This window comes from Leucopleurus acutus, assembly GCF_964270905.1.
Source record: "Leucopleurus acutus genome assembly, chromosome: 1".
NCBI lineage: Eukaryota > Metazoa > Chordata > Mammalia > Artiodactyla > Delphinidae > Leucopleurus > Leucopleurus acutus.
In genome coordinates, this window is record NC_139142.1 from 180,012,757 (window position 1) to 180,035,537 (window position 22,781).

Genomic DNA, 22,781 nt, shown 5'->3' on the forward strand with positions numbered 1-22,781 from the left:
TTGTAGGTGTTTTTGGAATAAAAACTGTGTATTTATTCCAACAGAATAGTTTTGATTTAAAATAGGACACCTAACAGCTTTGGAGGGTAAAGCCGTGAGTGTGGAAAAAGCACTCTTAAACATGAAATGGCCCGATTCCCTGAGATGTTCGGAGTAGAGCTTCCTGTGGCAAGAAAACATCAAGAGGAAGGGGGAACATATGTTTATGTATGACTGATTCACTTTGTTATAAAGCAGAAACTAACACACCATTGTAAAGCAATTATACCCCAATAAAGATGTTAAAAAAAAAAAAAAAAAGAGGAAGGGGTTCCCTGGGCTTCCTGCTCTGAACTGACAGCAACTGTGAGAAGCTCTGGGTTAAGGGGGAAGAAGGACAAACAACGTAGCCTGGGTTTTATCTCAGCTTGAGGTGGGCTGGATGTTAATGTGTTGAAAGGTTTAATCTTGGATGACAAAGTTTAGGCATATGACACCTAGTATTGAAATAAGCAAAACCTTTCGGAGAAAAAAGCAAAACCTAGTCGGTCACATCACTGCCATAATCCTGACTGTTTAGAGTCACCTCCTAAAAGATGTGCGTTTGCAGTACTTTGTCTTTGAGCATACGGATACTGGAACTGCCTTACATCAGTAGAGAAGGATTGGGATTAGGGGTCCTGAGTACTGGACCAGTAACTGCATCAAAACGCCCTCTGCAAGATATTCTGTTCTTTGCTCACATCCATCAGCATTCTCATATTTTGTTTTAATTTGGGAAAGGACAAGAGGACTGCAAGAAGGTGAAATTACAATAGATCAGGTTGAAGAACGTAGGTGGCAGTGTGGGGCTTTGGGGACCACATGTGTCTTCTACCCCACCGTACCCCTGGAAGTGCCCAGGTCCCCTTCCAACGCTGCAGTCCTGCATCCTTCCTTCCCTCTGGCCCTGCATTCGAAGTTATTTCCTGCACTTTCGTAATCCAAACTTGCTTCCCCACAACCATTTTCTCCTCATATTCTAACCTTTAATCATTTTTAATAGACTCATAGCGCTTGAAAGGCATCTCAAGATATCTCAGGCCTTTTGTTATTAAATTTTATTTATTTTAATTTCATATTTCCTCTGACTTTTTTATTTTTATTGATATTTAATTTATGACTTTGCTTTTTTTAATCTTTGATCTGTTTGGTTCTGAAAAGGGCACGTTAAAGTTTACTAATGACAAAAAAAAAAAAAAGAAGCTATCTCAGGCTTCTGCCTGAGGGGTATTCCAAGCAGTTAGGAGAATGCTTAGTAATACCTGAGTTATACGCTTACCGATGCCTTAGAATTGTTTGTAATCAAATGGACCAATGTTAGCATCGAATACGTAGTGAAGTTCTGTGTCATTTTTCTCTGAGTACAGTTGTATTTTCTTGCCAATTACAGGAAGATGTTGATCAAGTGACCCTTTATAGCTATAAAGTCCGGTCTACTATCACTTCCCGAATGGCCAACACTGTCATCCAGGCCAAAGTGGTGAACCACTCCCCACAGCCTCAGGATGTCGTGTTCGATGTGCAGATTCCCAAAGGAGCCTTCATCTCCAACTTCTCCATGTGAGTAACTCCTGTGCAGAACCAGAAACTGGATGTGCTCTGCTCAAAGAGTCGAACCCCGTCACAGTTAGGATGGACCTTAATGGCCACCTAGTCCAGTGGTTCTCGCTTTCAGAGCTGTGGACCCCCTGGACATCAAGAGTCATCTTGGGGTGGGTCCCAGTGTTTTGCTTCTGTTCAGAGTAACAGAATTTGTGACAATTCACTTTTCTTTTCTAATAAATTAAAGCATCCTTAAGCCTATCTCTGTGGTAACAACCTCCCACTTACTTGGGGAGAGAAAAATATATGGAGTTGCCCTGGGTTACAGGAAACCGTATATGAGTGTGTAGGAGGTTGCAGGTCAGCATCATCTATCACATGTTTCTTTACGGGGAAAAAAAAGTGGAGAACCGCGGATTAAATCCAGTCACGTGTCCAGTGCTTGAATTCCTCTGTGTAGCCGCTGACTAGTGAGAATTACCCAGGCTTGGCTTGAATATCTCCTTAATGATAAACTCACTACTTTCCAAGGCAATTCACTCAGTGGTTGGCAGCGCTTAGAATTATTTCTGCCACTTAATTGAAATCCGTTCCATTTCCTACTCAATGACTCTAGTTCTATTCACAAAAGAACTTTTAAAAAATTCCCTACAAAATGCATACTGAAGTGTTCAAGGATGAGATGGTCAGCTATCTGAGATTGGCTTCAGAATAAATGAGGTGGAAGGAGGGGGTATAGACAATGGAGGTTGGCTGAGTATTGATAATGGTGTAACTCAGTGATGGTTTCATGGAGGTGTCTTACATTATTCTATTTTTTTGGATACTTAAAGATTTCCATAATAAAAAAATTTTAAACCACCCAAATGTCTTTCAAATAGTGAAGGCCAGTTATATTGTTCCCACCCTGAGGCTTCATTCATCAAGGGTAAACTTTCCCTGTTCTGCCAATAGAGGAATAAATAAAATAAAAGGTTCAAATACCAAGCACTTTGGCTTCTAAAAATGGCAGAGCCATTTTAATTATATTTTCTAAACAAAACAAAGGTGAGGGGAACAAAAGGCAATTTGTAACTTGGAATTGGACTTATTGGAATTGGAATTCATGGATTTTGAATCCTTCAAATTGTCTGAGAAATTTATTAACAAAAAAAAATTATTTTAGTCAGCCTTTTCTAAAAAGCAAATGTAGAAGGAAAAGATTTTATGTAGTGGTATTATATGACACTGTCTAAAAAATTATATTAAAGCTAGTTTAATAAATTCTTATTTTTAAACTATATGACTAGATATTCCAGGTATCTCATCTTTCTGTTTTCCTTCATTCTTTCCCTTTGTCCCCATCTCATTCCTTAGAAGATTTGAGGTGATGAAAGACAGAATTGTGAAATATGTTTATTTTGATCTCTCTGTACTCCTGGCTGAATGTATAAATCAGAGAAGATAGCTCCTTACATCACCACAATTTAATATGAACCGCACAGACCTCCATCTCCAGTCAAAAAACTTCTCCTGCCTATTTATCAAGGTTCCAAATATTCCACCATTAGAGATTATTTCCTTTTGTCATAAAGACTTTTTGGTCTTCGAACCTTAGCATGATTTGATGGAAATAGTGCTGACCTGGGCACTCGGGGTCCAGTTCTAGCTCTGCCTCTGAGCAAGTGTGTGACCTCAAGCAAGTCGCTTGTCTCCTTGGCTCTTATTTCTCTCACCTACAGAGGTGAACCAAGCGTGCTTGACAAGCATGCTGTTGGCATTTGGGACAGGAAACTCCACCTCACGTTGCAGAATGTCTAGCACTCTTGGGGTCGTCCCATAATGCCAGCAGCCCTTCTCAGTCATCAGAACAGCCAAAAATTTCTCCATGCACTTTAAATACCTCCTTGGGGAGAGATGCTGCCCACTTGAAGCCCAGATGTTCCATTTTGCTTCTAAAATTCTGTCATTTGACTGCTCCAGCTAACCATTATTGGGACGGATTAGGTGACGGCCAGCTAAGAGACAGAGGTGACATGAGCACACAGAGGTCCCCGAGGGAGATGTTGGAGAGATAAACACAAACTGTGCAAAGAGATTGACAGGCACCTTTCTTCATCTTTCCTTGCTCTTTTCCACCCTCACAGGAGAGTGTAATGCCCCCAGGCCACCCCAGATCCTTAACACACGGGAGAATGATCTTATAAACCGAAAGTCAGCCAGATAACTAGTGACTTATCAGTCACCAATCCTAGGCACATTTGTCATTCCAAAGGGATGCACAAGAGAACAACCCTTAATCTGAAGGGTAAAACTGGAAAATGAAGAAACATTTAAAAAAAATTTTTATATTGGAGTATAGTTGATTTACAATGTTGTGTTAGTTTCAGGTGTACTGCTCAGTGATTCAGTTGCACATATACATGCATCTATTCTTTTTCAGATTCTTTTCCCATTTAGGTTATTACAGAATATTGAGTAGAGTTCCCTGTGCTATACAGTAGGTACTTGTTGGTTATCTATTTCTATGCACTAGTGTATATGTGATAATCCCAGTCTCCTAATTTACCTCTCCCCCTTCCACGTTTCCCCTTTGGTAACCATCGGTTTGTTCTTTAAGTTGGTGAGTTTCTTTCTGTTTTGTAAATAAGTTCATTTGTATCATTTTCTTTAGATTCCACATATGAGCGATATCATATGATATTTGTCTTTCTCTGTCCAACTTACTTCACTTAGTATGATCATCTCTAGGTCCACCCATGTTGCTGCAAATGGCATTATTTTATTCTTTTTTATGCTGAGTAGTATTCCATTGTATATATGTACTGCATCTTGTTGATCCATTCCTTTGTCGATGGACACTTAGGTTGCTTCCGTGTCTTGGCCATTGTAAATAGTGCTGCTATGAACGTTAGGAAGAAACATTTTAAAAACTACAATATGCGAGAGGAAGCTTTTAGGATGGGAGCCCACCTCACCTCTCTTAATCACACTAACAGATAAAGGGACTCCTGTGAAATATGCAACGTCTCCATGTTTCCTACAGGTTCAAAATGATAATTAAATAATTCATTAAGTCCACCTGGTTGGGTTGTTGGCTTGTTGTTTGTTTGTTGCGCTAAGACTACTATTTGGACCAACTGTAGGCCCTCTGTCATTTTTTAGGACTGTGGATGGCACGACATTTACTAGTTATGTTAAGGAGAAGACGGTGGGCCGAGCCCTCTACTCGCAGGCCAGAGCAAAAGGCAAAATGGCTGGATTGGTGAGGTAAGGGGGGGGGTCCTCATCCACTGCTGCCCCCACTCAACCCCAAAACCAGCCTCCGAGAAGGCACAGAACCTCATCCTCAGGTGGCAGAGTTAGGTATCTCCGTTCCTGTTTCCCTAAGGCCTCCTGCAACACATGAGTTTTGGATGATCTCACACGTGTTAGCCTTACATAGCTTGCCTTGCATGTAGATGGCTGTCCTGTCACTAAACACTGATTCCCAGCAGAGTACAGAGAGGAACTACAGAAATATTGGTGATCGGGGCTTCCCTGGTGGCGCAGTGGTTGAGAGTCCACCTGCCGATGCAGGGGACGCGGGTTCGTGCCCCGGTCTGGGAGGATCCCACATGCCGCGGAGCAGCTGGGCCCGTGAGCCATGGCCACTGAGCCTGCGCGTCTGGAGCCTGTGCTCCGCAACGGGAGAGGCCACAACAGTGAGAGGCCCGCGTACTGCAAAAAAAAAGAAAGAAAGAAAAATATTGGTGATCTTGTTACAGCACCACATAACACAGAAAGAAAGGTTTTGAATTTGTCTTAATGATCTTCTTGGCCTGTTTTTATGGGGTGGCACCTTTTTCAGCACAGTTACTTAGTTTAGATTCTGTTTATTTTTTTCCCCTTACGGTCTTAAATAAGACACTGGAAATGCCACGCCACCCTCAGAGAGGCAGCCTCTCCCACCAGAAATGTCAGAGGAATGTTCACTGATCCCCACACTGTGTATCTAAGCCGCCCTCAGATCCTGCCATCTTCTTTTCTTCATCTCCTTCTCCTCCTCCAGACGCCCAAATTTCCCCTTAGCTGAAGTTCTTTTCATTTCATTCATGTGTTCATTCATTCAAAAAAATGCACTGAACGTTAACGTTACCCAGCTCTGTCAAAGGTGACAGCAACACTGCAACAAACACCGTCAGGCCAGTGGAGGAGATGGCCACGGAACAGACAGTGTATAGGTGACTATAACATATAGATGACCGTAACATATATAGCATATAGGTGACTATAATATATATATCATATAGGTGACTGTAATACATATAACATACAGGTGACTATAATATATATAACCTATAGGTGACTATAATATATATAACCTATAGGTGACTATAATATATATAACAGATGACTGTAATATATATATAACAGATAGGTGACTGTAATATATATAATATATAGGTGACTATAACATATATACCATATAGGTGCCTACAGTATATATATTATATAGGTAAGTGTAATATATATAATATATAATGGGGTAATATATAATGGTATAATGTGCTAATGTAGAGATGGTACAAAACCCTATGGGAGTTCCAAGTACCAAGTGAACAGTTCTGTCCAGGGGTCCAGATCATCACAGAAGACTCGATGTTTGAGCTGAGCCCAGAGAGATTAATAGAATTCAGCCAGGAGAAAGGACAGGAGAAATTCCAAGCCAGGGAACATATCCAGCATGCCTCCAGGTTAATAAGTGCTTTAAGTATCATTCTGCCGTCTTTACCCATCACTTTGACCACATCATCCATCCATTTATTATTTCTTCATTCCACAAATATTTATTTGCAGCAGAAACTCCTCCAGGTACTGCGGATACAGCAGAGAACACGGAGCTCGCATTGTAGCCTGCCCTCCCCCACCCAGATACATCAGGCGTCTCACCCCACTCTCTACTCCTAAGCTCTGTACCCGGCCGTGCTCATCTTTTTCTTCAGCTGCCCTGTATCCCAAGCTCACTTCTTCATGGTACTTCCCTGATCCCAAACGATCCGATTATGCATGGTCTCACCTTGCTTATTTAGCTGTTTAATTTGTTTTTTAATCACCCATTGTTTCTCCTAATGCTCAAATCTCCCTCATTTGACAATCCTGCTGTTTTCTCTTTAAAACCATAAACACCTCAAGATTAATGATCACGTTGGACTTTTGGTGTGTATGGGACTAAATAAGGCATTAGTGCTGGAAATACACATTCAATTTGATGAAATAATAGATGTCTTCTTTCTGAAGACTTTCAAAAAAAACGAGTCTCAAAAGCAGTAGAGGAAAGGCGTGCTGTCTTTGGAATCATCTAAACTTGGGTTTGAGTTCCTACCGTACAATTGACTCACCGTGTGGTCTGGAGCGATTACTTACCCTTTGTGAGCCTCATCTGTCATCATTTGATAACTGAGGGTATTGGGATCCAGCTTGCAGAGCTGCTATAATAGCAATGATATGTGTGTCCAGTTCCTGGCACATAATAGGTGATCAATAACTAGTAGCTCTTTGCAGATGACACTCAAATCTGTAAGAAGCTCTGGAAGAAAAAGATCAGGTAGGAGAGGAGAAGAAAATTCCAGGCTGGTGGAATGAAATTTATCTAGAAGTTGCAGTTACCTCTACCTACCGTTCATTCTTCTGGACAATAGGCAGGTTGCTAGCCCAGGGAAGCCCGGCTGCCCTCTGTGTAGGTTCTGCCTGTGATGACTCACGTGGGGGGCTCGCACCTGTAGGAGCAGAGCCCTCGATATGGAGAACTTCAAAACCGAAGTGAACATTGCCCCCGGAGCCAAGGTGCAGTTTGAACTTCATTACCAGGAAGTGAAGTGGAGAAAGCTGGGGTCCTACGAGCACAGGCTCCACCTGCAGCCAGGACGACTGGCCAAGCACCTGGAGGTGAGCCCATCCCTCTACGGCTCTGTCCCTCATCTGTGCTTTCTGCCTGTCCCCACTCTTTGTGGTGTTCCATGCCATCGACACTGCAGGTCAGGGTGGCGTGCAGAAAGGATTCTGGGTTTGGAGTCAACCAGGCCTTGCGGATTTCAATGCCAGCTCATTTCCTTATTAGCTGTGTCAGTTTCCTGTGGCCTGTTGTAACAAATGACCACACCCGGGGTGGCAGAGAGCAACAGAAACGTCTTCTCACACAGTTCTGGAGGACGGACGTCTGAAGTCAACTTGTTGGCAGGGCTATGCACCTAAAGGCTGCCAGGGAGAGTCTGTCCTTGCTTCTCCTGGTATCTGGAAGCTGCTGGCATTCCTTGACTTGTGGCCACATCACTCTAATCTCTGCCCCCCTGGTCACGTCACCAGGGTGTGACCTGTTCTGAGTGTCTTCTGAGTGTCTCGAGTCTCCCTCTGCCTTGCTCTCGTAAGAACACTTGTCGTTGACTTTAGGGCCCATTGGGTAGTACAGGATGATCTCATCTCAAGATCCTTTATTGCATCTGCAAAGACCCCTTTTCCAAATCAGATAGTAGTCACAGCTTCCAGGGATTTGATGTAGACATGTCTTGGCGGGGGGCTCCATTTAACCCACTACACTGACCTTCCACATGGGACAAGCTATCCTGAGCCTCAATTTTCTCACCTGTGAAAAGGGTACTACAACGTTCTTAGGTTCCTTGGTTACAAGTGAGATGAGTTTATGGAAGTAGGTGGCAAATAATAGCAGCTCAGTGGAGGTTGAGGTAGTCGTCTTCATCTGCTCCACGTTCCCCGCATTGCACTCCAGCTCCCTTCACCTCGAGAGCAGTGCCTGCGGCAGGGCATTGGCTACCAATTTGAACTCACCTCTGCTGTAATCTTCACCTCTTGCCGTGAGAACTGAACTGCTCTTTTCTTGGCTCGAATCTTATTGACATCACATGACCACTTGTGTAAGAGGCAGAGCAGAACTGGAAGAAACCCAGGGAAGTGCACAGTTCAACCTGCTCTCCATTTGACACATAGGAAGGTGAGGCAGACAGGTTGTAATTTGCCCATTGATGTAGAAGATTCAAGGGGATGAATGAATGGATCATGGTAAAATTCTCATTCCATTCTTATTTCTAAACAAGAATAGAATGGGGATTTCCCTGGTGGTCCAACGGTCAAGACTCTGCGCTCCCAATGCAGGGGGCCCGGGTTCGATCCCTGGTCAGGAAACTAGATCCCACATGCCACAACTAAAAGATCCTGCATGCTGCAACTAAGACCTGGTGCAGGCAAATAAATAAATATTTTTTAAAATAAGTAAGAATGGAATGGAACAGAGTAGACGAAGGGGAATTAAGTCCCAGAGAAATGAAGCAATAGAAGGGGAATACTAGGTTGCCCAAAAGATCTTCAGCCTACATGGTGAGATGCATCGTGTCACACACAATTTAAAGAACTTGCAGAAGTGATGGTGGAGCCGTGCTGGGTCATCGTTGGGAAATCCTGAAGGTGAGAAGAGCAGCAGAGGACTTAGTAAGTGTACTTCTTGCTCAATCTTGAAATATTTTAATGCTTTGAGTAATTTCTTTCCCACCTCTAGGTAGATGTGTGGATTATTGAACCTCAGGGAATGAGATTTCTTCATGTTCTGGACACATTTGATGGGCATTTTGATGGAGTTCCCGTCGTATCTAAAGGACACCAGAAGGTACCACAAGCATTGATGATACAGAGTCTAAGGGGCTGCTGGCTCCTGGGTTCTGCTCTCCTTCTCTGCTCTGGGGGATAGAAAAGCTGTCAGGTGCTGAGCTGAGGGAACTATATAAAGGAACAGTGATCCCTGAGCAAAGTCTAGGGTCTCCCACAGGATATACAGAATAATATTACGGATTGTTTCATTGCATTTTGACCAGAGTCTGTCCCTTTTGGAGGTCCTGTCCCATTTCTCCCAGGTAATTTCACTTGAGCAGTAGCTGAAAGACAGTTTTCACAGGGACTTGAAAACCGCTGGTCCAGTGGTTAAGACTCTGCGCTTCCACTGCAGGGGACGCGGGTTCGATCCCTGGTTGGGGAGCTAAGATCCTGCATGCCGCATGGTGCAGCCAAAAAAAGACAGTTTTCACATAATACGCAGTGGATTTTCATTAATCACAGCAAGAAATATCAGCCTAATCCTCTCTGCCTTAATGGCCAATAGGAACCACCTTCGGAGGGATCGAAGTCCTCTAAGAACCTTTCAGCAGCTCTTTCTAGAGCTGGTAGCTGTTTCTTCCATGGGGGGAAAGGGAGGAATTCTTTGAATCTCTTATAAAGGACTGAAACCAGGCCAGCAGCGCCGCAGGCTGTTAGACGTCCCCTCACATGCTTTGGCACCATCCCTTCCATCAACAACGAGACCACCGATGCTGCCCGGATGCAGAATGGCCCTGGACCTCCACCTGTGTGCACGAGAAGGTGCAGCTGTCAACTCCTCACCTGGAGAGGGAGGGGGGCCAAGACCAGGCTGTGACACTACTGTTCTTTCCAGGCACACGTCACCTTCAAGCCCACGGTAGCACAACAAAGAAAATGTTCCAACTGCTCCGAGACTGCGGTAGATGGTGAGCTCGTGGTGATGTACGATGTGAACAGAGAGGAGAAAGTCGGTGAGCTTCAGGTGGGTGAAAACAGACTCTGGGAGAATGGCCCCGCCAAAGCCGAAGAACTGGTTTCTGTTGAATAACCCCCCCTTCCCCCCCACCCCCGAATAAACCTCGTCAGCCTCTGGGTAGTTCCCAGCTGCCCAGACGAGTGTCAAGGCTGCAGACAGGGGACTAAAAGCATATTTCTCTAAGTGTCGCCGAGCATTTTATGTCAAGATAACTGAATAAAGGTCATTGGGTCTCATGCCTTTGTCCCAGGAAGGTACGTCTAGGCCTCGAATGAAGAACCATAGGAAATCACAAAATGGGAATTTTCGATAACCTTCCACGGCCCTTTGCAATGAGATGATCAAAGAAAGCACAGAGATTACGTTCCCTGTGAGATTTCTTGAGCATTTCCCTTTCCTCTTTTGTCACGTCTTAGATGTGTGTGCATATTTCCCTGTGCTAAAGTAATGAGGCCTTAGTAGCCAAGAGCCTGTGCTTCTCTCCAGGGATGGGGGGGTGTCGGGAAGTGTCCACAGCTACACACCTGACAGCTAGACACTCTAATGTCCTGGGGGAAGCAACCAAAGGGCAGTGGAAAGAGAATGAGGTGAGCCAGTCTTTAGCACCTACAAGAGAAGACAGAGGGGGGGATCAGGAATCCAGCCCCTCCCATTAACTTCTAGAACAACCCAGACTCCCCAGGGTGCACATCAAGGTCCTTCATGGTCTGCCCGGTGGGTTCTCTGCCCTAACTCCTTGAATTCATCGTGCTGAACCACTTATGGAGCCCTAAGTGTGCCAAGGGCCGCACTGTCTGGAAGCCTTTTCCCCGGCCTGGCCCCCACCCCCCAGCTCAGTCCAACCCTGATGCTGGCAGCCTAACTGCAAACTCATGAACCCACGTTCAAGTCCAGCGTAGATGCCCTTTCCCTGGGGAAGACGCCCCCGTCTGACTTAGATGCACCGCCACTGGGGGTGTTCTCGGAGCCTTTTATTTTTCCTGATCACAGACTTAACACCCTGTGCTTCAAATTGCCTCTTTATTTGTCTGGGTCCTTCATTGCCCGCGAGCCTCAGGAGAGCAGGGACTCTTCCTGATTCACTGTCGGTGAGCAGGGTGCCTGGGACGGAGGCTCTCGATGAAGACTGGGTGGGGTGGAAGGAGTGGAGGGAAATAGCCTAGGAGGTGAACTGCTGAGAAGGCTCAGACCTTCGCAGGGAAGGACAGAGTGGGAGCAGGAAGGAGAAAGGAGAAGCAGGGGGACACCAAGCCTCTGTTCTCTCCTATCCCCTGTGACCACCCCTCTCCTCTCTCAGTCCCCAGACCCTCGTCTTCCTACATTCCAAACATTGCTAATGGTTTGGCTCACAAGTGTGTTCTGGTTTCCAGGTATTTAATGGATATTTTGTCCACTTCTTTGCTCCTGAGAACATGGACCCAATTCCCAAAAACATCCTCTTTGTCATCGACGTTAGTGGCTCAATGTGGGGAATAAAAATGAAACAGGTAAGTACCCCTGGTGGGCAGTGGTACCTGGGGCTCCCTACCTTTTCTGATCCTCTCCTGATGATGCAATCGTTCGAGGCCTCTTCCCACAGGGCTTGTCTCAGCTCAGGCTGCTAACAAAGTCACACAGACTGGGTGGCTTCTGAACAGCAGAAATTTATTCAAAACTCACCTTTTTGAAAACTTTCGTGTCAGTATAACCTCTTCTCACTCTGCTCACTCTTCTGCTTCATATCCTTTTGGTTCTTCTGCATATAACACTTTAATACCTTGCCATTGTTCATGAATAACTTTGACATCACTATATGCCTATATTTTCTAATTATGCTGTAATTCCTTGAGGGTGGCCATCCTGTCTCACATCTTCCAGTTCAGAGTTCAACATAGGCTTATTCAGTGTTAATGGTATAGATGCAATTCTAAACAAACAAGGAAATTTCTTATTTTACTCATCAATCTATCCATTCAACCAATTTGAACCACCGACTAACCATTCATTCATTCAACAACCATTTCTGACCACCCAAGTGTTCACTACTGTTCTAGGATCCAAAAGACAGAGAAGACATGGCCCTGCCCACTGTGCTTCTACCCCGATACCCAGGTCTCAACAGTGGTGTTTCTGACGGTTTGGGCTGATCCTTTGTTGTGGGGACCACGCTATATGTTGTAGGATGTTTAGTAGCATCCCTGGCTTCTATCCACTAGATGCCAGTGGCACCCACCCTTCCAGTCATGACAATCGAAAATGTCTTCAGACATTGTCAAATATCCCCTGGGGAGAAAATTACCCTCAGTTGAGAACCACTGCTCTAATACAAGAGTGTTTTCACCCCTCCCTCCCTCCCTCCCTCCCTCCTCCCCCCACTTCCTTCCTTCCCTCACTTAACAAGTATCTGTTAAGCACCCACTATGTGTCGGGCACTTAGTTCATCACCGAAGTCTGAGATGACTATTACACACCCAAGCGAACATGTTAAGCAGGCTGTTGGCTCTACAGATCTGGTGCTCAGAGGTGAGATATTAAGATAGACACTTAGGAGCCACCAGTATGTAGAAGGTATTCACAGCCATGAGACCAGGTGAGAACACCAAGGAGTAAGTGTAGATAAGAGAAGAAAACCAAGAGTCAAACTTACACTATTCCAATAATTAGAATAATCTGGGGAGAAGACGAGGAACCAGCAAAGAAGACTAAGAAAAAGTAGCCAATGAAAGAAGAAGAAAACCAAGAGTGTCCAAGGCTCTGGAAGAAGACGAGGAGGTTATATGAGGAGAGAGATGTGACCAGTTGGTCCAAATGCTGCTCAGATTGAGTCTGATAGGATGAGAATAGTCCACCGGATTTCACAGCAACCTTGACGAGCGACGTTTCAGTGGAGGGATGATGGTGAAAACCTGAATGGAATGTATGTCAGAAGAAGATTTGGAGACAGTATTTTAGACAGTTCTTTCAAGGAATTTTATTGCAAAGGGAAACTGAGAAATGGGGCAAGTGGGTACATTATGAGTTTTTTTAAGGAATGAGAAATGATAGCATGTTACTCTGTTTATGGAAATGTACCAACAGAGGGAAATTCAAGATGCAGGAGAGGCAAAGGGCAGTTGCTAGAGCCATGTCCTTCAGTAGACGAGAGAGAATGCCATCTAGGTCACATGTGGATGGATTTGCATTAGGCGGAAATACAACTACCGGTTCTTCTACATTACCAGGTGGGAAGGAAAAGTTTATGGGTACAAGTACTGGCAGGTGGGATTTTATGGTGGTGGGAGTTGTGGGAGTTTTCTTCTGATTGCTTGCATTTCTCAGTGAAGTAGGAATCCAGGTCATCAGCTGAGACAGGAGAGGGGAGTGTTGGTGGTTTGAAGGGGAAGGAGATGGGAAGCAATAATTACGTGGTAGTGGATGAGAAGGCTGAGTAGATGCGCTTGAGAAATACATTTGATTCTCAGACACCACAAAGGGGCCACCTGAGGCTCATAATCCTCAACTTAAAGTCAAGCTGGTGAGACTGGTCATGCATGACAAAATAAGACAGTAAAAGTTTAAGTATCGAAATACAGACAATACATGTTCAGAATACAGGAGAGGTAGATCTGTGTTGACTCAAGTGGATTTATATGGTTTTCTGGAAAAATTATATCTTGAGCCACTACTTGCAAGATGACTAGGATGAATTATTGGTCTTCCTCGTTTCATCTTAGGCTTAGAGCTTATGTATTAAGACCCTTCTCTATTCTCTCTCAAAACAGACAGTGGAAGCGATGAAGACCATATTGGATGATCTACGCGCTGAAGACCATTTCTCCATGGTTGATTTCAACCACAATGTTCGAACCTGGAGAAACGATTTAGTCTCAGCTACTAAAACACAGATTGCAGATGCCAAGAATTACATTCACAAAATCCAGCCCAGTGGAGGTAAGTAGGTTTAGCCCACAGCCCAGTGAGAAACTCCCATAGGATTCAAATCTTGGTTCACTTAAGAAATATGATTCCCTACCCCAGTGGTCTTTGCCCAGTCTGCAGTGGTCTGCTTTAAATAATACATTTATTATTAAACAATGAATACTATGGTCATGGTGAAAGCATAATCCATACCCCATCCCACACACCTCAGAAAAGGGTGTCAGTAAGTGAGACTAGCCTTCTTATGACTCACATAGCAAGAGAAAGACAAATACCATGTAATATCACTAAGATATGACACAAATGAACTTATCTATGAAACAGAAACAGACTCAGGACGTGGGGGAGGGATGGACTGGGAGTTTGGGATTAGCAGATACAAACTAGTATATACAGGATGGATAAACAACAAGGGCCTACTGTATAGCACAGGGAACTATATTCAATATCCTGAGATAAACCATCATGGAAAAGAATATGAAAAAGGAATGTATATATATGTATAACTGAATCACTTTGCTGTAAAGCAGAAATTAACACAACATTGTAAATCAACTAAACTTCAATTAAAAAAAATCACATATCATAACATACTTGTTTACAGGACAGTGTCCAAGTATGTCAGCAAGGCTGAATTAGGTAACTTCAGTTTGGTGGTTAACAAAATGACTGGTGCTTTGAAAGGGTTAATTCATCTCTAAGGGAACCATTGACTACAAAGTGAGTATTTTATTCCACTGGGGGATCTGGACCAGCCTGGTCAAAATTTAGAAAGCAATCGAATGATTTGGGTACTGAATAAACTATACATGAGTCATCACCAAACAGATGAACCTGAACCCAAGACGTGATTGTTTCTGTGGAAAGTAAGAGTATGTAACAGAACAGCACATTCTACGGCTTTCACAGGGACGAATATCAACGAAGCACTGCTGCGGGCCATCTTTATTTTGAATGAAGCCAATAACTTGGGACTGTTGGACCCCAACGCGGTCTCGCTGATCATTTTGGTGTCTGACGGCGATCCGACAGTAGGCGAGTATCATTTACATTTTTAGTGATAAATATTTTTACTCTTGTTGCTTGGGAACGTGATTTGCTCAAAATGGGAACTCAAATGCATTTGCCTGAGTGTCTAAGCCATTTTAAAGCCGTGCTTCCTAAAAGAAGGGTTCTTTTGACCCTGAAGCATTCACTCCACTTAAAGCAGTCCCCGGACGTTTGCGGGGAGGACGCTCTTGAATGCCTCAGTTTCACCTCCACAGCCTGGGGAAACTTGAATTTGAGTCACATGCTGTGAGGATTGCTGAGACATACTAGTGCAGTGTGTTTATTTCCTCAGCATAAGGTGTGCGAGGTGGTGTGTGGGGAGTGTGTGATGAGGATGTATCCTCTGAGTCTGCAGTGACCTGTTCTCCCACTGTTCTCCAAATTTCCCCCATGTACTCACTGCACCTGGACAGGTTACTTCTCTCTGATGCATCCTGTGTGTTTTCTTATCCACACAATGGCTCGCCGTCTCCCTGCTTCTATTACATACACTGTTATTTGCATTTGCTTCATTTGCATCTTTACACGGACAAGCACCAGTGAGAGTGAATGCTAGATTGCGCTGCAGTCCATCTTGTAGACAAGGATGTACCTAACTGTGCGTGACACAGCTCAGTGGAAGGAGAACCAGTGATGCGATCCTGACAAGGTACCAGAGTTCTAGAAAGACAGAGAGCGAGGCAGAGTGGCTGTTGTTGTGTATTTGTTGTAGATTCAGTGCTTGGATCAGATGACTTTTAAAATTCAATTTTAGAATAAAATCTTAAGGAAATAAGCTTAAAAGATTGTCAGTTTCTTACTCCTGACCCTCAACCATCCAGTTCCTGTCCCGGGAGACAGTCACTGGTTACCAGTTTCTTACGTGTCTTTCCAGAGATATTCTGTGTGTATCTGTATACTGTATATACATATACACACAAATATATGAAAATATATACGCACGTATACATACATGTATACAAATGCATTCTGCATATGCTGACCTTCACCTTGCTTTTCTCCCCTTTAAAAATGTGCCTTTGAGATCGTTCAATATAAACACATAAAGAGTTGCCGTGTTCTTTTTTATAACTGCATAGTATTTCAGTTTGAATATACCATAATTTAACCCATCTCCTTTATCGGTGTACATTTAAGTTGTTTCTAATGTGTTGCTATTCCCAATAACGTTGCTATATACCACTGTCCGTCCTTCATTTCAACATGTATGAGGGCATCTCTAGGGGACATTCCTAGAAGTTGAGTGACTGAGTCAAAGCATAGGTGCATTTTGAATTGGGACAAATTTTGCTAAACTGCCCTCCATGCGTTTTCCTAAATCTTGATAGCATTGGCTTCTCACTCCTTTCCTTCCTGTCATCATCTTTAGGGGAATTGAAATTGTCAAAAATTCAGAAAAACGTGAAGCAGAACATACGAGAAAACATCTCCTTGTTCAGTTTGGGGATAGGATTTGATGTTGACTATGATTTTTTGAAGAGACTCTCCAACGAAAACCGTGGGATCGCGCAAAGGATTTATGGAAACCAGGACACTTCTGCCCAACTCAAGGTAACTTTTTTTTCTGTTCTTTTTTTTTTTTCTTCACTTAAAATCATTCAACTAGCAATATCGGATGCCTAAAAGAAGATGGCTGAATTTAAGTAAAAATTGTCATTATGTCAGTTATATTAGGTCACAAGAATCGGGGAAGTGTTCTATTCCTTTCTCATGCACCCCACCCCCACTTGTACACCTGCAGTAACAGTGAGATGAGAGGCGGTAAGGTGATGGATACTAAGTTCCCTACTCCCTGAACAGGTCTTGGGAGACACCATCACAGCTTCTTGTGTCTCTACAGTCCTGCTAAGCCATCGGTCCTCCTAATCGTCATGGGCACTGTTCTCCCTTTAAAGTACATTGGCATCTTGGAAATCAACTTCTATAATGCAACACAAGTCAAACTATAGCCTGTACATTTCCTTAAATATAAAGGATATCAATTACTTGTTTATTTTGACTAAATGGACAAGAAAAAATGAAGGAGAAGAAGAATATACTTTACTCCACCCTCTGTCAGTACCAGGTACCATCTATCGATAGCAGGCACCATATTTAAACCTGGGGACAGGTAAGAGACAGGTTCTAATTTGGGGATATCCACCCAGCTGACTTATTATGAGAGTCCATGAGCTTTTCATGCTCGTCACAACAGAAAGAAAATATGCTGGGCTCTTAAGAGTAATATTCTTAACAAAGTCTTGATCGTCTCTGTTTCAGTTCATTGAATAACTATGAGAATTTTCCATAGCTTTCCACAGAGATCCTGGGAGAATAAATTGAGCGATGTCTGCTAAGCCCTTGAAGAATCTCAGAGAAAAATGCTTTAGATCTATAAAGTGATATGAAAATAATGATTTCTCTGTTTTTTTCTATGAATTGTAGAAATTCTACAACCAGGTCTCGACTCCCTTGCTCCGGAACGTTCAGTTCAACTATCCCCAAACACCAGTAACAGATGTCACTCAAAACAGTTTCCATAACTATTTTGGAGGCTCAGAGATCGTGGTGGCAGGAAAAGTTGACCCTGATAAATTGGAGCAGTTACAGGGTATTATCACTGCAACTTCGGTACTTCTACTTATCTGCTTATTCTAAAAATACTAATTGTCCCCTTAGTATACAAGAGACATCTTGTATATTAACAGGCTGATACTCTGAATTCCAAGAATCATGTGAGTATAATAAAAGCAAAAAGCGAAAGGGAAGGCCTGAGAATATCTGTGCCATCTTCCCAACTATTGTGTAAATCCTGACCTTTTCCATCCCAAACTCTAGAGGTTGGCTCTTACTTCCTCTTGTGTATTCTTTTGGGTTATTTTGCATTCCCCTTCCAGTTGCCTGCTACCCTGATTCACTCACAGTAGATCCTTTGGAAAATGTGAATTGATTAACTACAATTCTGCCCCACTGGTGTCTTTCAACTGAACCTTCCACTGTCCAGGCTAATGCAGAGTTAGTCTTGGAAACCCTGGCCGAGATGGATGGCTTGGAGGATTTTCTATCCAAAGACAAGCATGCAGATCCTGATTTCACCAAGAAATTGTGGGCCTATCTGACTATCAACCAACTTCTGGCTGAACGGTAAGAAGACCGTACACCACAGGGATTTGCAAAAGCAAAAGACTTGCCTTGGATACTTGACATAATAGACAAAAAAAAAGAGTTTGGAACCAAGAAAGGCAGCAAATTATTACAGGGTTTGGAGTATTCATTTCCACTGGTTTCAGGCAGTTTTAACTCAAGCTGGGTTCACTCGTTTTTCTTTTTTCTTGACATATAACATGCATACAATAAAGCATGTGAAGTGCATTCATTTTAAATGTACAGTTTAATGAATTTTTATGCACATCACCCACGTAATCAGCACCCGATCCAGACACGGAACAGTTCTTCCATTTCTGAAGCTTCCTTCATTCTCCTTTCCACTCAACACCCACCTCCCATCTCGAGTAGAAATCACTATTTTGACATCTGTCGCTATCAATTAGTTTTGTCTATGATGAAATTTCATATAATGATACAAACTGTATTTTTTGTTTCTGGCTTCTTTCACTCAGTGTGATGCCCGTGAGATTCATCCATCTCATTGCTATGGGTATCAGGAATTCATTTGCATTTACTCCTGAAAATAGATTATTGTCCAAAGAGAAATTTATGATTATGCAATTCTGATATCACGTAAGTAAGGGCTTCCTATAGGTACCTGTTTCATCTCTGGCTTCTCAGCTGACTGGTATTTAAATGCTCCAATATAAAAACTATATTTCTAGAGTAATGTATGGTTCTTTGATCACGTGTATCAGAATTACAGGGGGGTGTTTGGATAAGAAAATTACTGTTCCCCAGCCCGCCTCCACCTATTTGATCAGATTCTTAGGAAGAGGGAGCAGGGTGGTGTGAACGGGGCTGGGAAAAATGAAATACGGCTGTATAACTGTGCTCAGAGAGAAAATCCTTAATGTCAGTAAGATTATAAAACAGACACAAGATTGTAAGCTGTGGCTTTAAAGTAAGTGAGAACTGTCCCTGCATCTTTACAGAGGCAACTGGGTGCATGTAAAGGTGTATAGCAAATTGCTGCAGACGTTAAATATTGATTTTTAAAAAACGATCCCTGTAAAGTGGATCAGTGGTTGCCAGGGAGCAGTGGGTGGAAAGGATGAACAGGCAGAGCACAGGGGACTTTTTAGGGAGGTGAAACTACTCTGTATGACACTATAATGACGGATACCTGTCATTATACATTTGTCCAAACCCATAGCATGTACAACACAAAAGTGAACCCTGGGTGATGATGACGTGTAGATGTAGATGTATCGATTGTAACAGATGTACCGCTTCTAGTGGGAGATGTTGATAATGGGGGAGGTTGCGGGTGGGGAAGGGGCAGGGAGTATATGGAAAAGCTCTACTTTCTGCTCAGTTTTGCTGTGAACCTAAAACTGCTCTCAAAAATAACTTATTTAGACTTGTTTCCAAGAGGGAGGGGGTCGGGGGAGGGGTGGAGTGGGAGGTTGGGGTGAGCAGATGTAAGCTATTACATCTGCTAAACAACAAGGTCCTACTGTGTAGCACAGGGAACTATATTCAGTATCCTGGGATAAACCATAATGGAAAATAATATGAAAAAGAATGTATATATATATATATATATATATATATATATGACTGAAGCACTTTGCTATACAGCAGTAATTAACACAGAGAACACTGTAAATCAACTATACTTCAGTTAAGAAAAATAATAATCTGTTTAAAAATTCCTTAGGACTGCATGGATAGACAAAATACTAAGCTTCATGAAGCCAGTTAATTCTGTTTTACCTCATGGTCCCCAGGGTCCCAGCTGGACCCAGAAGTGGTGGAGTTAAATCTAGTGATGCTGTCCAATGTCTCTGTTTCCTGAGTACAGGAGCCTGGCTCCTACAGCTGCTGTGAAAAGGAAAATTACAAAAACAATCCTGCAGATGTCTCTGGATCACCATATAGTGACCCCTCTCACATCCTTGGTGATTGAGAATGATGCCGGGGATGAACGCATGCTGGCAGACTCCCCTCCACAAGACCATTCTTGTTGTTCAGGTGAGTCTGCCTACCTGGTGAAGAAATTTTTCATAAGATGTTACGGAAAAACCCAAACGAACTTTTTGGCCAACCCGATATTTTTTTATAAGCCTAAGTCCTGATAAGCCTTGTTGACATAGATAAAAGTAAACAGGAATGGAAAGAACTTGGTTACAGCAGTGGCAGTCACTTATCTGAACTTCTTTGAAGTCATATACAAAACTCATATAGAATCTAGTACTCAAAAAAGTATTTTTAATGGTCTATCAGATGACATGTCAGGCCCTTCTCCAATCCTGTTGAAAGCAAAGAATTGAAAACTGTCTCACTTACAAATAGATTTGTTTCCTAGACATTGGAGTTATTCCATTTTGGGGCACTACACCGATTTTCAAATGGACACTTAGTTCCTGGGAGGTTTTTGGTGAGGCAGGCAGGAAAAAGGTGTGCCTTCCATTTCTAAACTAGGAGAAAGGGTTTTCTTGGGAAAAATATATATGGAAGCTAAGAAGCTCAAAATTGCCGTAAAAGCTATCCATGTTCTCTGTGTCTCGTGGAATGTCCCAAGGTACACCCAAGGGCACGTGTGCCCACATTTAGAAGAGCTTGGTTTACTCATCTCTTCCTTCCTCCCTTTCTTAGGGACTGGTCCTATTATAAAAATCTTGAGAATGACCAGCATTCACTGGAGGGATCGTTTTCTGCATTTTTAATTCTGTCCAAGTGAGATGCCAACTTTATGACAGTGGTCCAGGCTTCAAGAAACTCTTACTTCTGACTTCCAGTTACAATAGCCTGGAGCCTCACAGCTAAATTTATGCAGGGAGAAACTCAGGCTAGATGACCTGGCATTTATAGGTGATTTTATATCCCCTGAATAAAATGCCTAGGTGAACTGGCATTTTTTTCTCAGAGACAAGGAGCTGACTGCATATCAGAAAGCCAAATGAATTTTTTTTTTTTTGCGGTACGCGGGCCTCTCACTGTTGTGGCCTGTCCCGTTGCAGAGCACAGGCTCTGGACGCGCAGGTTCAGTGGCCATGGCTCACGGGCCCAGCCGCTCCACGGCATGTGGGATCTTCCCGGACCGTGGCACAAACCCGTGTCCCCTGCATCAGCAGGCGGACTCTCAACCACTGCGCCACCAGGGAAGCCCCCAAATGAATTTTTTGCAACCAGTAGGGGATATTGGTTGGTTGGGAAACTAAATCGTTCAGTTGATTGTTTTGTTTTGTTTTCTTTTTTATTGAAGTATAGTTGATTTACAATATGGTGTTAGTTTCAGGTGTATGGCAAAATGATTCCATTTTATATATATATGTACTTTCAGATTATTTTCCATTATAGGTTATTATAAGATATTGAATATCGTGTTATACAGTAAATCCTTATTGCTTTCTGATTGTCACTTGGTGAGTAGATAGGAATAGATCCGAGAAGATGCCATCCAGAGTCTGGCTGGACCTCATCTCCCCAGTTTATGGTGAAGGCACAAGGTCATTCCCCAACCTCCGAGGGCTGGTTCCTTCTACTACAGACCCTAGCCCAGGACCCAGACTCTGCAGAGAAGCCTCCAGCAGGCCCTCACAGCATGATGACAGAAGGAGCTGGAAGATAGAGAACTCAGGAATAAAAACAATGGGAGAAAACCTTAGCTGAAAACCTCTGGGGTCTGTCTGCATAAAACAGATTCTTGATATTGTAAGCAATGTCCATGGAAAAGTAAACCTGGAAACTAATGGATACAGTTTTTTCTATGCAGGTGCCCTGTATTATGGCAACAGAGTTGCTCCAAATTCATTCCCACCTTGGGTGAACCCTTCACCGACACCAATGGTCCCAATGCCCGCGGTTGGTGCTCCAGTGCTTGAGACAACCCCTCCTCCACACGTGATGAGAGGTAAGGGAACTTCCACAATGCTTCCACATCCCAGATCTCAATTGGACCATAATGCCATGGAGCATTGGTATACGTTTAAAAAATCCTGGTAAAACTGGAAGCCTTCTATTGGCATTGTTGCCTTCCATGGAAAGAAGATGGTCCCATGTATTAGTCAGCTTGGGCCACCAAAACAAAATACCATAGACTGGGTGGTTTAAGCAACAGAAGTTTATTTCTCCCAGTTCTGGAGGCTGAGAAGTCCAAGATCAAGGTGCCAGCCAGGTACATTTCATTTTCTTCGTTTGTAGGGAGCACCTGTCTTCCTGTGTGTTCACATGGCCCCTTTGTGTATGCACTGGAGAGAGAGATAGAGGGCAGGCTCTCCAGTGTGTCTCTTTTATAAGGGCACAAACCCCATCATAAGGGTCCCTCCCTCATGACCTTGTCTAACCTTCATCAGCTCCCAAGGCCCCACCTCTAAACACCATCATGTTGGTGGTTACAGCTTCAACATATGAATTTGGGGGGACAACGCATTCCATAGCACCCTATTTCCAACTGTACAAGGCAAACCTTCTGGGATGGAAGAGATGCACCTCTCGTGTGGGGAGGGCCAGTGGGTATCAATGGAAAGGACATCTTCTTTGGAGATTGTTCATGACACTCATTTGAACTTAAGTTACTTAACATTTCTGCACTTCACTT

The 22,781-nt window shown here is 43.3% G+C and overlaps 1 protein-coding gene across 1 annotated transcript in view; it reads left to right on the forward strand.

The window, feature by feature from the left end:
* The window catches only part of ITIH2 (inter-alpha-trypsin inhibitor heavy chain 2), a 37,607-nt gene that overhangs the window by 6,218 nt on the left and 8,608 nt on the right, over window positions 1-22,781 (forward strand). Inside the window, exons 4-16 of the mRNA XM_082839151.1 lie at window positions 1,412-1,581; window positions 4,708-4,812; window positions 7,308-7,470; window positions 9,092-9,199; window positions 10,019-10,147; window positions 11,512-11,628; window positions 13,882-14,050; window positions 14,948-15,073; window positions 16,458-16,639; window positions 17,513-17,698; window positions 18,072-18,211; window positions 20,043-20,212; window positions 21,957-22,094. Coding sequence (XP_082695277.1) covers window positions 1,412-1,581; window positions 4,708-4,812; window positions 7,308-7,470; window positions 9,092-9,199; window positions 10,019-10,147; window positions 11,512-11,628; window positions 13,882-14,050; window positions 14,948-15,073; window positions 16,458-16,639; window positions 17,513-17,698; window positions 18,072-18,211; window positions 20,043-20,212; window positions 21,957-22,094 — 1,903 coding nt within the window. The remainder of the gene's footprint in view (window positions 1-1,411; window positions 1,582-4,707; window positions 4,813-7,307; window positions 7,471-9,091; window positions 9,200-10,018; window positions 10,148-11,511; window positions 11,629-13,881; window positions 14,051-14,947; window positions 15,074-16,457; window positions 16,640-17,512; window positions 17,699-18,071; window positions 18,212-20,042; window positions 20,213-21,956; window positions 22,095-22,781) is intronic.